General features: G+C 41.8%; 1 protein-coding gene across 4 annotated transcripts in view; it reads right to left on the bottom strand.

Annotated features, from left to right (window-relative positions):
- The window catches only part of LOC138645846 (cholesterol 24-hydroxylase-like), a 66,652-nt gene that overhangs the window by 17,676 nt on the left and 32,379 nt on the right, over positions 1–16,597 (bottom strand). For 3 of the 4 annotated variants that reach the window (XM_069735367.1, XM_069735371.1, XM_069735358.1), the window contains exons 3-9: positions 13,849–13,930; positions 13,134–13,235; positions 10,806–10,876; positions 9,546–9,632; positions 6,014–6,152; positions 4,240–4,350; positions 2,927–3,083 (exon numbers count right to left, since the gene is read on the bottom strand). In XM_069735367.1, coding sequence (XP_069591468.1) covers positions 2,927–3,083; positions 4,240–4,350; positions 6,014–6,152; positions 9,546–9,632; positions 10,806–10,876; positions 13,134–13,235; positions 13,849–13,930 — 749 coding nt within the window. The remainder of the gene's footprint in view (positions 1–2,926; positions 3,084–4,239; positions 4,351–6,013; positions 6,153–9,545; positions 9,633–10,805; positions 10,877–13,133; positions 13,236–13,848; positions 13,931–16,597) is intronic. The other variant, XM_069735361.1, reaches the window with a different exon arrangement.

Here is a 16,597-nt window from a genome sequence, read left to right as displayed (position 1 = left end):
TGAAAGTGTCCCCAAGTGCAGTGGCAAAAAACATCAACCGCCATCAAGAAACTCGCTCCCTAGGAAAGGAAGACCAAGAGTCACCTCTGCTTCTGAGGATAAATTTATCCGAGTCACCAGCCTCAGAAATCGCAGGTTAACAGCAGCTCAGATTAGAGACCAGGTCAATGCCACACAGCAGCAGACTCATCTCTACAGCAACTGTTAAGAGGAGACTTTGTGCAGCAGGCCTTCATGGTAAAATAGCTGCTAGGAAACCACTGCTAAGGACAGGCAATAAGCAGAAGAGACTTGTTTGGGCTAATGAACACAAGGAATGGACATTAGACCAGTGGAAATCTGTGCTTTGGTCTGATGAGTCCAAATTTGAGATCTTTGGTTCCAACCACCGTGTCTTTGTGCGACGCAGAAACGGTGAACGGATGGACTCTAGACATGCCTGGTTCCCACCGTGAAGCATAGAGGAGGAAGTGTGATGGTGTAGAGGTGCTTTACTGGTGACACTGTTGGGGATTTATTCAAAATTGAAGGCATACTGAACCAGCATGGCTACCACAGCATCTTGCAGTGGCATGCTATTCCATCCGGTTTGCGTTTAGTTGGACCAATGACCCCAAACACACCTTCAGGCTGTGTAAGGGCTATTTGACCAAGAAGGAGAGTGATGGGGTGCTACGCCAGATGACCTGGCCTCCACAGTCACCAGACCTGAACCCAATCGAGATGCTTTGGGGTGAGCTGGACCGCAGAGTGAAGGCAAAAGGTCCAACAAGTGGTAAGCATCTCTGGGAACTAATTCAAGATTGTTGGAAGTCCATTCCCGGTGACTACCTCTTGCAGCTCATCAAGAGAATGCCAAGTGTGTGCAAAGCAGTCATCAAAGCAAAAGGTGACTACTTTGAAGAACCTAGAATATAAGACATAACAAAAAAGTGTGAAACAACTGAAATTAAGTATATAATTCCACATGTGTTAAATCATAGTTTTGATGCCTTCAGTGTGCATGTACAATTTTCATAGTCATGGAAATACAGAAAAATCTTTAAATGAGAAGGTGTGTCCAAACTTTTGGTCTGTACTGTGTGTGTGTGTATATATATATATATATATATATATATACAGTATATATATATATATATATATATATATACAGTGGGTACACAAAGCATTCAGACCCCTTTAAATTTTTCACTCTGTTTCATTGCAACCATTTAGGGTAAATTCAAAAAAGTTCATTTTTTTCACATTAATGTACACTCTGCACCCCATCTTGACTGAAAAAAACAGAAATGTAGAAATTTTACCACATTTAATAAAAAAGAAAATCTGAAATATCACCACACGGTCATAAGTTTTCAGACCCTTTGCTCAGACACTTATATTTAAGTCACATGCTGTGATCCCCCTTGAGATGGTTCCACTCCTTCATTGGAGGCCAGCTGTGTTTAATTAAACTGATAGGATTTGATTTGGAAAGGCACACACCTGTCTATATAAGACCTCATAGCTCACATTGCATGTCAGACCAAATGAGAATCATGAGGTCAAAGAACTGGCCAAGGACCTCAGTGACAGAATTGTGGCAAGACACATATCTGGCCAAGGTAACAACAGAATTTCTGCAGTACTCAAGGTTCCTAAGAGCACAGTGGCCTCCATAATCCTAAAATGGAAGACGTTTGGGACCATTAGAAGTCTTCCTAGACCTGGCCATCCAGCCAAATTGAGCAATCGTGGGAGAAGAGCCTTGGTGAGAGAGGTAAAGAAGAACCCCAAGATCACTGTGGCTGAGCTGCAGAGATGCAGTAGGGAGATGGGAGAAAGTTCCACAAAGTCAACTATCACTGCAGCCCTCCACCAGTCGGCTCTTTAAGACAGAGTAGCCCGACGGGAGCCTCTGCTCAGTGGAAGATATATGAAATCCTGCATAGAGTTTGCTAAAAAAAAAATGTATGAAGGACTCCCAGACTATGAGAAATAGTGCATGCTGGCTGCAATATTGGATTGAAGTTCATTCTCTGTCCTCCATTGTACACACCTGCACAAAGCAATCTTGCCTTGCGCAGGCGTGTACTATGGAGGACAGAGAATGAACTTCAATCCAATATTGCAGCCAGCATGCAGCCAGCGGGTAAGGAAAGGGTGAATCAAACACCCGAAAACTCCGCCCATATGACCCAAAACCAGTCCCGCCAAATTCAGGTGACAGGTTCCCTTTAAGTGATTTTTTGATTGAGAACAGATGTGACAGTAATCAGACCTGGGTGTGACTAGGGAATTTGTACTTCGCTTCCCAACGATGTGATAAACCACAGTTAATTGATGTTTTAAGGGAGAGGTAAACATTTTTTCACACAGGACCCTGTAGGTTTAGATTTATTTTCCCTTAATAATAAAGACCATCATTAAAAACTGCATTTTATGTTTACTTGTGTTATCTTTGTCTAATATCTGTTTGGCGATCTGAAACATTTAAGTGTGACAAACATGAAAAAGAATAGGAAATCAGGAAGGGGCAATCATTTTTTCACACAACTTTATCATTTAATCAATCTATCTATCTATCTATCTATCTATCTATCTATCTATCTATCTATCTATCTATCTATCTCTATCTATCTACAATCAGCCGGAATCCCATGAACAGTAAGTGATGGCATATACTATGTTATTACTTACTACTGGAAGAGAACCCCTCTAAGTTTCTCATTTAGACAATATTTGCATTTTCGATATTACCCTACTAGGTGTATAGTCTATTGATTTTTATATATGTTTCTATCACCTATAAATAACTGTGGAAATACATGTATTATTATTACTACTATTGTTAGTATTGGTATATTTATTCTAAATATTAAAGATGGAGGTGTAACACTGACATAGGACACCATTTATTATAATGCCTTAATTTCTCACGACATACCTGCCCCTTTAAGAATCTGTGTGAGGATATCCACAGGTATGTCCTCCCCATCCTGGATTGCCTTCATTCTTCTCTTTATACACTCCTGTCCAGTTTTCCTCAGGAGTTTGATGTTCTCTTTGACGTCTCTAATGAAAGCTTGTTTTCCTGGGGTATACTAGAGAAGGAAACATGCATGGTTTTATCCTGTAACTAATCACGGAGTGCAGTTGTGATATTTTAAAGGTTAATCATTTTTTGATAATTTGATCACAGGCTGAATCAGGCAACAATTGTTTAATGTCCCTGCAGCGCCCTCAGAGTGGAAATAGAGTATTACATGCTTCTTATTGAAATCAATGGGCTGCCTAATAAATGGCACATGCTTGGTGGTCACAGCCCCTTCTGCTAACAGCAGAGACTGGAGCTCGTTGTTGTTTAAGCACCTAAATACCGCTTTCATTGTTAAATTGATTAATTGCATGGCACAGTCATAAATACCACTGTTGCATTAAATTGAATGAGTATGCGGCGCCTATCACAATCATTCCATTAACCATTGTCCCCTTCCATGACGACATCTGAATGAGCCGATTTCTTAGCAATGGCAGGAGGAGGGCTTCTAAAAGCCGTAGTTTGGCTTCCTAGGACTTCAGTAATTAGTAGCTTAGTACCATGGTATTGCAGTATATAAGGAAAGCGATCAATTGATTGCAGGTTGAAAAACCCTAAAGGAACTAAAAAGAATACAATAAAAACTAAAAAAAAGTTTTAAAACTATAAAGCAAAAAGTTTAAACCACTTCCCAATTTAACAAATGAAAATATTATACATTTAAAAAAAAAAAATAACATATATTGTAGCATATGGAAAAGTCTGTTAAAATAACACGCCTCAGAAAATGGTGAAATAAACCAATTTTTCTTTTTCACAAAGTTTTGAATTTTTTAACCACTAAAACAGAAAAAAAAAATCTTTGACATTGCCGTATTCATACTGACATAGGGAATCATCCTGTCTGGTCACTTTTACAACACAATGAATGTCATAAAAACAAAACCCAAAATGCAATGACAGAATTACGGGACTTTATAATCCCACTTAGAAATTTTTCCCAATTTTCTGAATGTTACATAATTCAAAACCAAACTCCTGCCTGCAAAAAAAAATCGTTTAGCCCTCATGCACCTATGGAAAAATAAAAAAAAAGATGACTCTTGGAAGGAGGAGAGCAAAAAGAATGGAAGCACAAAAATGAAAAATCATCTGTACATGCATACGTTACTAACTATATGTGTTTGCCTCATCGCTGGTCAGCAGCGTATGATATATACCATTGTTAAAGGATTTCGTGTCTCAACCATTCCTTTCATAACAGTTGAAATGGCTCTGGGGAATGGCGTCTGATCGTCATCAAGAGAATTCAGCTCCATTCCAAAGGCGACCTGGGAAATGCAAATAATCAGAAAAAAGTTCACATTAGTAAAAAGTTTCCTAACTTCCATGTGCGTTATGGGTGTGTTCTATGGGGCACATAAGCAGAGTATATTTCAGCATGGGCCATATGATTGCCACAGAACCCATTATAAAATGCAGAACTGGACCAAAACGTTACACATTTGGATTCTCTTCAAAATAAACACTGTGAGGACTGGCGTAACGCACCGAGTTAATATGGATGTTATAATTGGTGCGTTCGCAGCCTGGGGTCCACCGTGCAGGAGACAACCTGCTGCTAGAAAATATAAGTGAACTCAGTTACTTCACTGAGTCACACAGAAAAGAACACGCTGTGCCCTGTTAGCGTTACAGGGGAACACAGCTAACTGCTGAGCTGATGGCAGTCAGTGGTCACGCACACAGAGAAGCATACAAAAACTCCTCACCGGAGGTGCCGGTATTCTAGGGGCTAATTTCAGCCGGGTCCCTGAATACAATCACACAAACTCCTCACCGGAGGTGCCGGTATTCTAGGGGCTTATTTCTGCCCGGGTCCCTGAATACAATCATACAGGCGTGACCACAATTAGCAAGCTCATAACATGAAGTCATACTAGCGCATGGCCGTGCGGCCATGCAAACCTTTTATAGCTGTAGCAGCTTCAGGACCTTCCTAGAGGACCAATGGAAGCTGCTACAATACCAGAGCAACTTCAGGACCTTCCTAGAGGACCAATGGGAGCTGCAGCAGTACCTGGGCATGTGACCCCTGACCTCCAATGAGAGGTCTTACCCTGGGCATGCTCAGAAGGGAAAAAGTAGGACTTAGTCCCAGAGACGTCTGCTCGCCGCTGACCAATACTGGCTACAATGGCTGAACCTGGGAAAACAGCAGAAACCATCTGCACAGTATCAGGCTGAGCCAGAAGCTGGGACTGACGTCTCCACTGAGCAGGCTCCACTGCGGCTGGAGAGGAATGGGAGACCGCAGAGGAGATGGCTCAAGATTCCCCCTGTACAGAGACGGGAATTCGACCCCTAACAAACACCGAGCAAACAAATCTCTGTTAGGCTTGGTTCCCATTGCGTTAATGGGAACGCGCTAACGGACAGCGTTGCACGGCGAAATTAACGTCGTGCAACTCGTCTGTTAGCGCGCCCATTCACGGCAATGGGAACGCGCAGCACTAGCGCGTGCCATGTTCGCGCCGGTGTTTCCTTCCGGTGTTTCCTGGCGCGCCGCGGACGCTGCTTGCAGCGTCCGAGGCGCGCCCGCGGTCCGTTCCCCGCTCTCGCAGATCGGGGATCTGCGAGAGCGGGGACGTTACCGCGACCCCGGGACGCGGCCACATTAAAAACATTGCGTTAGCGCAACCCGCTAGCGCTAAACGGGTTGCACTAACGCAATGTGACCCTAGCCTTACATTGCTCAGTTGTCTTCTATCAGCTTACAATTCATGAGCCTGCAAGATGGAGGAAGTCAAATCATATCCAACAAGCCAAATTGGCTTTGGGACCTGTCCATTTAGGAACAGCCGGATTGTAAGACATTGAGAAGCTTGCTCAGTGTGTGGGGGGTCATTTGTAGTGCTGTATACACCTACATTATGGTATAAACCCAGTTTTCTGATATTTTCTGGCACAAATTTTAGGATTGCCCATAGGTACCTTAGCAATGACATCCAGGGTGAGTCTGCTCAGCATATCGTGCATTCCAACATGACACTTTCCATCTGCCTTGTCCCCCAGCTTGTCCACCAGGTCTTCTGCTTTCTCATTGAAAGTTCCCATTAATCCTTTCAGGTAACTTTGAAATAAAATTTTGAAATAATGACATTGAATTCTGAAGCTGATTTTAGAGTTCTTTAATGAGGCATACATTTCTTAGATATTCATTTTTGCTGTTTTTTCCATTACATATTCCTTTAAAGGGGATCTGTTGCTTTCCACAAATATAGATTTTTTTTTTTAACCTGGTGTAAATGCTGCTGTTCTTCTGAATCCAGCAGTATTTTTCTTTTATTCCTGTGCCTCTCCATTTTTTGAGAAATGGCCTTCTGTTTCCTGGATATACAACTAGTCTTGTTAACAAAGTGGGTGTGGTTCCCAGTAGACACCTACAAACAAACGTTGAGCACCCCTGCCATTCGACTGACAAGACTAGATTTATATACAGGTTTGAGGGGGCTATATCTCAGGAACAGAGAGGCACAGGAACAAAGGAAAAACAACATCGAATTCAGGAGAACAGCGTCATTGACAGCAGGTTAAAAAATGTACAAATTTAAGACAAGTAACAGAACCTTATTAATTTGAACCCCAATGTGGAAAAAAAAATGTGGTTTCATGAACGCTGAGAGACAACGAAAGACCAGAGATGCCGTCAGTAATTCAAGGTATTTATTTAGGCAACGCATTTTGGAGTCCATCTAACTCCTTCACCAGGCACATAAAAATCAGGATGTAGGCCTTGACCTTATATACAGTGGGTGCGGAAAGTATTCAGACCCCTTTAAATTTTTCACTCTTTGTTTCATTGCAGACATTTGGTAAATTCAAAAAAGTTCATTTTTTTTTCTCATTAATGTACACTCTGCACCCCATCTTGACTGAAAAAAAAGACATTTAGAAATTTTTGCAAATTTATTAAAAAAGTGTTTTAGTATTGCTGCATATGTAACTGTAAATAATTACATATTTGAATATTTATCCTATAAATACCAACACACAAAACAATAGTTGTGGTATCTGTGGCCAAAGTTTTTTTAAATATTTTAAAGGGAATCTGTCACTTCAAAATTCGCCTATAAGCTAAGGCCACCGGCATCAGGGGCTTATCTACAGCATTCTGTAATGATGTAGATAAGCCCCCGATGTAACCTGAAAGATAAGAAAAACAAGTTAGATTATACTCACCCATGGACGGTCCCGGTGCAGTCCTGTCAGATGGGTGTCGCGGTGCGAGTCCAGCGCCTCCCATCTTCATGCAATGACGTCCTCTTCTTTGCTTCCTGTCACAGCTCCTGCGCAGGCGTACTTTATCTGCCCTGTTGAGGACAACGTAAAGTACTGCAGTGTACAGGTGCTGGGCTTCTCGGACCTTTCCCTCTCAACAGGGCAGATAAAGTACGGGAGCCGCGGCAGGAAGCAAAGAAGAGGACGTCATCGTATGAAGATGGGAGGCGCTGGACCCAGACCGCGACGCCCATTGCAACTGAACCGGGACCACCCCTGAGTGAGTATAATCTAACTTGTTTTTCTTATCTTTCAGGTTACATCGGGGGCTTATCTACATCATTACAAAATGCTGTAGATAAGCCCCTGATGCCGGTAGCCTTAGCTTATAGGCGAATTTTACTTAACTGTAACAACAGCAGAATTAGTGATTTTTTTCTTAAATTCCAACCCACTTGGAATTTTTTTTCCATTTTTCTGCACATTATATAGTAAAATAGTAAAATATAAAACTACAACGCATCCTGAAAAAAAGAAGCATTCATATGTTCATATGGCTATGTCAATGGGATATAAGCAAAAAAAAAAATGTTGGCTCTTGGAAGAAGGTGAGGAAAGAAACAAAAGCGCAAAAACGAAAGACCGCTGGATATTTGAGTGTTTAACCCCTTTCCGACGTTGGGCGTAATAGTACACCCACATCGAACTCTGTGCTGTGCTGGAGCCCGCACATTTATGGGCACATGACACCTGATCAATACAGCTGACATGTGCCCACAACAGCCGCAAGTGGAAACACAATCCACCCGTGGCTGTTATCTATCAATTTCTGACAGCGGCATTTAACTTGCGCTTATCGAAGGAGCTTCGTTAATCCCTCCCATTGTTGACCCGTCACATGATCGCTGGCCTCCGATGGGCTGGCATGACAAACAGAGGTCTCCAGCAGACCTCTATGATTGTCATTGCCAGATTGCTATGAGCGCTGCCCCGTGGTCAGTGCTCATAGCAAGTGAGCATTTCTGCTACACACAGGATATCTGGTCATCGCCTGTGCGTAGCAGAAGCAATCAAAGTACTGCAGCTTCTAGTCTCCCATGGAGACTACTGAAGCTTGCAAAAAGTAAAAAAAGTTTAAAAAAAATATATATATTAAAAGTTCAAATCAGCCCGCTGTTGCCCCATTTAAAATAAAACAATAAAAAAATCAAATATACACATATTTGGTATCGTCACATTCAGAATCGCCCAAACTATCAATATAAAAATAATTAACCCGATTGCTAAACGGCATAACGAGAAAAAAATTAAAAACGCCAGAATTACTTTTTTTAGTCGCCGCTACAATGCAATAAAATGCAATAACGAGCGATCAAAAGATCGTCTCTATACCAAACTGGTATCAATAACATATCAGCTTGGCACGCCATCAACCAGCCCCAGATCACGAAAAATGGAAACGCAACAGTTCTTGGAAAATGGCACCTTTTTTTTCAAACAAATTTTGGAAATGTAGTCACCACTTAAATAAAAAAGAACCTACACATACAGTATTTGGTGTCTGTGAACTCGTAATGACCTGGAGAATCATAATTGCAGGTCAGTTTTAGCATTTTAGTGAGCATGGTAAAAACAAAACAAAAAACAACTGTGGAATTGCTCTTTTTTTTTAGAATTTCACCACATTTGGAATTTTTTTTCCCATTTTCCCTTACAGGATAAGTTAAAACAATGATGTCGTTCAAAAGTACAACTTGTCCCGCAAAAAAGAAGCCTTCACATGGCCATATTGACGGAAAATAAAAAAGTTATGATTCTGGGAAGAAGGGGAGAAAAAAACAGGAATTCAAAAGCTGAAATACCCCTGATCGTTAAGAGGTTAACGGAAAACCCAAAGCAGTGCTAAATATTTTAGTGTTATTATATTAAAAGATATAAAGTAAAGTAAAAGGCGGTTTGTCGCTTTTAGAAAAAAACTATTTTTTCTTTACTCATCCTTCTTGGGTCCAGCACTGAGTCTCCGCCTCAGCACACGGTATTGTTGGCAGCGCTGAGGTCACATTGAAAGGACTGCAGACAATCAGTGAGCTGCTCGTGCTGTCTACTTGGGCAGTGCAGGTTCGCTCACCTTTAACAGCATATTTTCAGGGAAGCCAGGGTACCCTCATATTAGATTGGCATCTAAACACCTATGGAGAAGCGGCCATGTAAATGATACCATCAGGTATAAAAAATAAGTTCTTACGTTCTGCTGAATGCTGGGTCCATAATTCTCCTCTGTTTGTGCCAGTGCTCGTAATCTCGATCAGTCACTAAACCCGTTCCCATAAATCTGTAAAGGGGTTAAAAAATTATAAAAAATGTAAAATATGCATTAGACAATTATCAGTTTTGTTTTTATACAGAATATAAAGACAAGGAGTTTTATGGACCGAACACTTAGGGGATGTATCAAGGTGATAAGCTATCCCCTACTGATAGCGTAGAGGGTGACTGACTGTCGGGAGTCCAACCACTATGTAATCCATCTATATAGCTTCTCTTGGATGGGTCTGGCCCCAACCTGCTCAGCCCTTATTCACTTTGAGGTCAACTGACACAAGGTAAGGTTTTAATACTAGAGACAGGTTAGGACTGTCCGGACGGATGGGTACACCTTGTCACGGGGGATGGCGTTAATGCTTTTTTATTTATTCAATATAGTATTATATGTACTATTACCATTTACTGATTTACTTACTGTAGTATGCTCAATTTGTTTTGTTTTTTTTTCTCGAGTTTTGTCTCAAATTACAGAGCAAAAACCCGCTGACAGAATCCTTTTAACACACGTCAACAATGATGATTTTACCTCTTCTCCATTCATTGTTTATGGGATTGCCGGAGAGAGCAGAGCACAGTACTCTGTTTTGTACAGCTGTTCCATAAACAATGAATATAATTGCCAGACCTGAAATAACAAGCACTTTTCACCTATTGTGTCCCCCCATTTCCTTGTAGATTGTAAGCTTGCGAGCAGGGACCTCACCCCTAATGTCACTGTTTAAATTGTCTTAACTTGTATTGAATTTATTGTCTGTATATGTCCCCGCTTATTGTAAAGTGCTGCGGAATATGTTGGCGCTATATAAATACAAATTATTATTATAGAGCGGAGGTTGGCCATGTACAACTCTGCTCAATTTAAGACAGATTTGCAGTGCCAGGTTCTCAGGATATATGAATGGGGATATCATGTTATTATGGGAATCATAATCTGTACTGGACACCATCTCATTGACTCGACAGTTACTGTGTCCTAAATTAAAGGGACTGATTTGCCATAATTATTTTCCCAGGTCTTCAGAAACTGATTATTAATCCTTCGTGGTAATTGGGGACAGAGTACAGTATACAGTATATGGCTGCCTGTATTTTCAAAGTTGTTTCACTTTTTTAGTTTAGATGCACTGAAGTAAAGTGGCAAAAGAGGAAATGTTCTATAAAATTTGTAAGCCATTGTTACCTTGTTCCAAACAAATTTTCAATTTGTTTATAGAAAGGATCTTTGGTGTATTTTGGTGACATCAAGAATTCCTATATAACAAAAAAAAAATAACTATGAATGTATGATGTGATCAAAATATGAATATTAATCCGCTGTGTGATTTTGGTTTTGTTCACACTACACTTTTACCCCATATTAGTGGCTCCGTTGAAGCTTCCATCTGAATACTGTTCTGTATGCAACCCCAACGATGCCACGAACTACATTACGGCAGATAGAGTCTGGCCTGGTGTTATCGAAATATACTGTAATTTGGCCACTGCTGGAATGGAGGCCAGACGGAGTACAAAGTGCAAACAGATAACAGCGTGTTAGGTCGCTTCTTTGAACTCTGCCTTGCTCCAATGTCACTGGTGGAAAGAGTGCCGGTTAAATAATTAAAGGAGTACAAAGGGATGTTGCCTGCCTCTTTGTAGAGAATGACTCCATCAGGTTTCCATCTGAATTCCGTATTTCAGGACTTCTGATAGACATCCCGACAAAGCCACTAACGTGACAAAAACATAATTTTGTAGTGATAGGAGAAAAACTTGAGAAGTTCAGTGGAAAAGCCTATAATCACAAAGGAGTTTGGAAACTGAGCTGTGTGCTATGGTTTTTTATTCGGGTATCGGCAAAAATAATGCATCTACTTCTAACAGAGTTATGTATCGATATATTAATAAGAGATGTAATTATTTATATCCTGTTTGGAAACCTCTTGCCATGATTAGGAACTTTACTAGGGGCTCGTTTGTATCTGCAAATTCAGCAAGAACATCCAAGCTTTGGCATCATTTCCGGTACCTATTGAACTCATCAAAGAAAGATTTTCAAAAAGATGTAAATTGCTCCTAGAACACTATGAATGATGTTGCTGTCTCCGAAACGCGTTAAAAGATAAGGTCATATAACATTACCTGAAACATGTTGAAAGATTGGTGTGATACACCTGACGAAGTGGACGCTCTCTGAAACACGTTCAAAAATTGGTTTGCTTACTAGACGAATGGGAAGGTTTTGTTCTCAAAATTGCTTTAAAAGATTGGTAAAATATAGCTGACAAAGGGGATGGTCCGTTCCCAAAGCGAAATAAAAGATTGGTTAGATAAACTCAATGATGAAAACATTCCATTCCTGAAACACGTTAAAAAATTGGTTTGATTACCTGACGAAGAGAATGATTTGATCCAAAAATACTTTAAAAGATTGGTAAGATATACCTGACTAAAGGGACGGTCTCTCCCTGAAATGCGATAAAAGATTGAAAAGATATATTTGTTGCCAGCCAGGGCCGTGGGGTACCCGGTACCGGATCCGGTGTTTACAGGGGGATGTCACGGTGGTGGAGACCCGGTCCATGGCCCTGAGCACCCATGTAAAAAGGAAATTGAATAAAGTTTATGTTCGTGACACCACCTGTGGTATTTGGTCAGTAGGGACCGATGCTGCTTTAAGGGGTCCTCTGGGGTGATGTTATGGCAGCTAGATGGTATAACTTCCCACAGGTGAAGTATATCCCCAGGGATCCCGGTGTGTAGATGGATGTGGTGAATGGCGCAGTAAAGAATGAGGACACAGGTTTGCAGTCTCTTTACCTGATTTACTGAAGACTTCAGGCAGCCACAGTCCAGGGTACCAGATCACAGGACAGGCAGGGTCCGGCTGGCTTTGAGGCAAGTTGGAAGTTCCCTTATCCAGGTGGAGTTAAAAGCCTTCCTCTAGCGTGGTGGTGTTGTAGTCCCTTACTGCCTTAGGCTTCTAATAAGGTTCTCACTGTTCTTCTCTGTCCCCCATATAGGATAGGACATAAACCCGTATGGCAGGTGACTCGAGCCTTTTTACAGGGACTCTATCATGCCCCGGGCTCTATGCCTCACTGTGCCTCCTGGGTGTTGAGGCGGACAGATAACTTACAGTTCAGCTGTCCTGACGGTCTCTGCTGTAAGTCGTAGAGTCCCTTACAACCTCGGTTTCTGACTACCGGTTATCTGCACCTCAGAGGGAGGCAGCCCATTCGCAGCTGGTCTCCCCTGATATCACTCTCCTGTGCCTCGCTCTCCTACAAGCTCGCTGCAATCTGTCCTGCTTTCAGTATTATCTCTGTCCAGGAGCTGCAGCACTTACTCGTGGCTGCACGGCCCCTCATATGTTCTTCCTGCCTCAGACTGCTCCAGTCTGCTCCCCGGCACTATCTGACTAACTTTCCCTCCAAAGCACAATATATATAGGGGAGTCACCTAGGAATAGGATCAAAAGCTTCCCCTTGTGGCCTAGAGTGTGAACATGTTGCTTGTTTGTGTTTACCTGTTGAAAGTTATCCTTCCTTGCCTCCAAGCGTAATATCACTCTCCCTGTGAGGAAAGCAATGTCACTGTGACGAACAGGACCCTGGGGTGCCACATATACCTAACAAAACATGATAAAAGATTCATTTGATATACCTGATGAAGAGGACAGTTCATCCCCGAAACGTGTTGTTTTTGCTTTCACTCTAATATAAACCATAGGACACGCTCAGTGTTTTTCTGTTATCACTAAATTGATCACAAACCCCAATTCAGAAGATCAGTCGAGGAGAGGACTGGCTGACGCTCAATACTACAAATATTTGTATTCACAGCACACTTGGATGTTATGCTCCCAGCATAACTGTATCTGGTGAGAGTTTACTTACTAGCTTCACCATTTTGTGTTCCTAAGATGGTACCCTATGTAGCGCTATTTCTTTTTAGTTTTCTATGGTCATAAAAACGTTATGTAAAAATAACATGTGATGACTATCAGGCCCTGCCAGTCATATAGGTAGAAGCAAGAAAACTATATTCAGTTCTATTGGCTGAGATACATTGGCACATGGAATATTAGCTGTGGATAAACAGTGTAGGGAGGAAGATATGATAGACTTGGGGACATAGTTCGCTTGGCCAAACACATTGACATCTCAGACACCTCAATAAGCGGCACAGAAGCTGAGTGATATGTGACTTATCTGACTACATAGACATGTTTGGGTACTTGCCTTAACTCCTTCTGGGCTGACAACAAGGACCTTTACATTGTGTAATCCATTAAAACGTATTACTGGACCGTACCTCTCAACCCTACAAGAAAAATGATATTTAATGCATTACAGAAAAGTGTGAGTTAACCAACCCTAAGAGGAAACGGTAGACACAATACAACGCCTTTAGTATGAAGCTTTCCTGGAAATCGACTCATTGGGGTAGTTCTGACTTCTCAGGCACTGTGATAGTGGTATAAGGTAAATGAGCCATCACAGCTTCTATCCTGCAATATATTCTTCATGGACTTCCCTCCTTTTCTATAACCTGAGGCACCGCTACCCTCCCTGAGACCGTAGATGCTTTCTCCACTGTGCATGTTGTGGTGATCAATATACAACTCCTGTCCTGCTATCTCTAACACTGAATGTAACCAGGAGCAAGAGCCCTCATGGATTTTTAGGATTTTCAGAAAGTGGTAAGCAAGGTAAAGGGCTTAAAGACTCTCTGCAACAGCAAAAAATAGAACATTTTTAATAAAGACCATTTCGAATGTTACTTAACTTTGCAATTAGTAAAAAAAAATCTGTGCAGAGGTATTACTGATGTATCCTTCCCATGGACTGATCCAGGAAGGAAACGGATAATCCTTCAATCCCAACCAAAAAGCTATAGTGCATAACAATAACAGTCCATTCTTACCAGGACATTACAAGATCTGCATACAAAACAATTAGATTTGTGTGCACTCCTATGTCCCAAGTATTGAAGCTTCTTTTCGTGTTTATTACAGTTTTACCACTTTTTTTAGGTTTGTCCTTTTTTGTACTATACTGTTATATCAGTCCTATTATCTGCCTAAGGCTACTTTCACACTAGCATCGTGTGACGGACGTCGCAATGTGTCGTTTTGGTGGAAAAACGCATCCTGCAAATGTGCCTGCAGGATGCGCTTTTCCTCCATACACTTGTATTACCGACGCATTGCGACGTATGGCCACACGTCGCATCCGTCGTGCGACGGATGCGTCGTGTTTTGGCGCACCGTCGGCACAAAAAAAAGTTACATGTAACTTTTTTTGTGCGTCGAGTCCGCCATTTCCGACCGCGCATGCGCGGCCGGAACTCCGCCCCCTCCTCCCCGCTCATCGCAATGGGCAGCGGATGCGTTGTAAAACTGCATCCGCTGCCCCCGTTGTGCTACATCAATCACAATATCCGTCGGTACGTCGGGCCGACGCTAGTGTGAAAGTAGCCTAAGGCTTCCAACTTCTGATTCTCCAGCTGTTGCAAATGTACTGCACAACGTTTACGCCCCATTTTTATGAAGTTTTCCGTTTTTGCTGATAGACTTTACACAACGTTCTTCAAACTAACAGACAGTGTTTCATTAATTTGGTGTAAGGTGAAAAAAAGTTTTTTCTTTTTTTTGCTCTCTTGAGCCTTTGTTAATATAAAATGTTGCAATATATCTTTTAATAAGCTTTACAATGCCCTGCATCAATCTTCAGCAGTGCAAAAATATCTAATTAGACAGATTTTATACTTCACGGAGGGTACTGAAGTGCCATTGCATACAAATTTTGCTCTATTTCCAAAAGATGCCGATGATGAATCAGCTGAAAATATCTGGATATTGAAATTCACACCAATAATGTTGAACAAACCCCCCAAAAAACAATATGGACTGAAAGAACTAGAGTGAAAATAATAACAATAATAATAATAATAATAATAATGATAATAATAATAATAATAACAAAGCTACACTGAATTTGGTGTAGAAACAAAAATGTTTAAAATAAAAAATGTTATTAAAAAAGAAACAAAAAGAATAATAAATCAGCATTTAAATCTTGAATCTCTAAATTATCCAATGTCTCCGTTGAGTATAAAAGCCCCATCACATTAGGTTGAGGTTGTCTGAACTTGCTGATTTCAGATGAATCACGTTACCATCTAATTTGTATGGGGGCCTCCCAACTCTCCCTCAATAAATGATGTCGGGGAAGAGAAGGATCCGGACCAGTAGCGTAGCTACCGGGGGGCAGAGCAGTGGGCCCCCCTCCTGTCAATGCAAGGGCAGCTGTACCGGCATTTAGCAGATACAGCTGACCGCAATGATGAGGGAAGGAGCGCTGTGCTGCGCTCTTTCCCCCATCATCCCCCTGTCAGCGTCTAACGTCGGCGACGCTGACAGCGGACCTGATGAATCACTGCCCGGCGCCGAGACGAGTGGGAGCTCAGAGCAGAGCAGGAACCAGGAAGAAGAGGTACCGTAAGTATTTTTTCTTTTTAAGGGGTGCTGCCTTATACTACAGAATTTGCCTATGAGGGGGTACTGTCTTATACTACAGGATCTGCCTATGGGGGGATCTGCCTAATACTACAGGGTCTGCATATGGAGGGGTCTGCCTAATACTACAGGGTCTGCCTATTAGGGGTCTGCCTAATACTACAGGGTCTGCCTGTGGGGGGGTCTGCCTTATATTACAGGGTCTGCCTATGGGAGTATGCCTAATACTACAGGGTCTGCCTAATATAACAGGGTCTGCCTATGGGGGGTCTGCCTTATACTACAGGGTCTGCCTATGGGGGGCCTGCCTAATACTACAGGGTCTGCCTATGGGGGGTTCTGCCTAATACTAAAGAGTCTGCCTATGGGGGGTCTGCCTAATACTACAGGGTCTGCCTATGGAGGGTCTGCCTAATACTATAGGGTCTGCCTGTGGGGGGTCTGCCTTATACTACAGGGTCTGCCTATGG

This window comes from Ranitomeya imitator, chromosome 1, assembly GCF_032444005.1.
Source record: "Ranitomeya imitator isolate aRanImi1 chromosome 1, aRanImi1.pri, whole genome shotgun sequence".
Classification (NCBI taxonomy): domain Eukaryota; kingdom Metazoa; phylum Chordata; class Amphibia; order Anura; family Dendrobatidae; genus Ranitomeya; species Ranitomeya imitator.
Note: the sequence above shows the minus strand (reverse complement) of the source record. Positions and strands in the feature narration are given on the sequence as shown.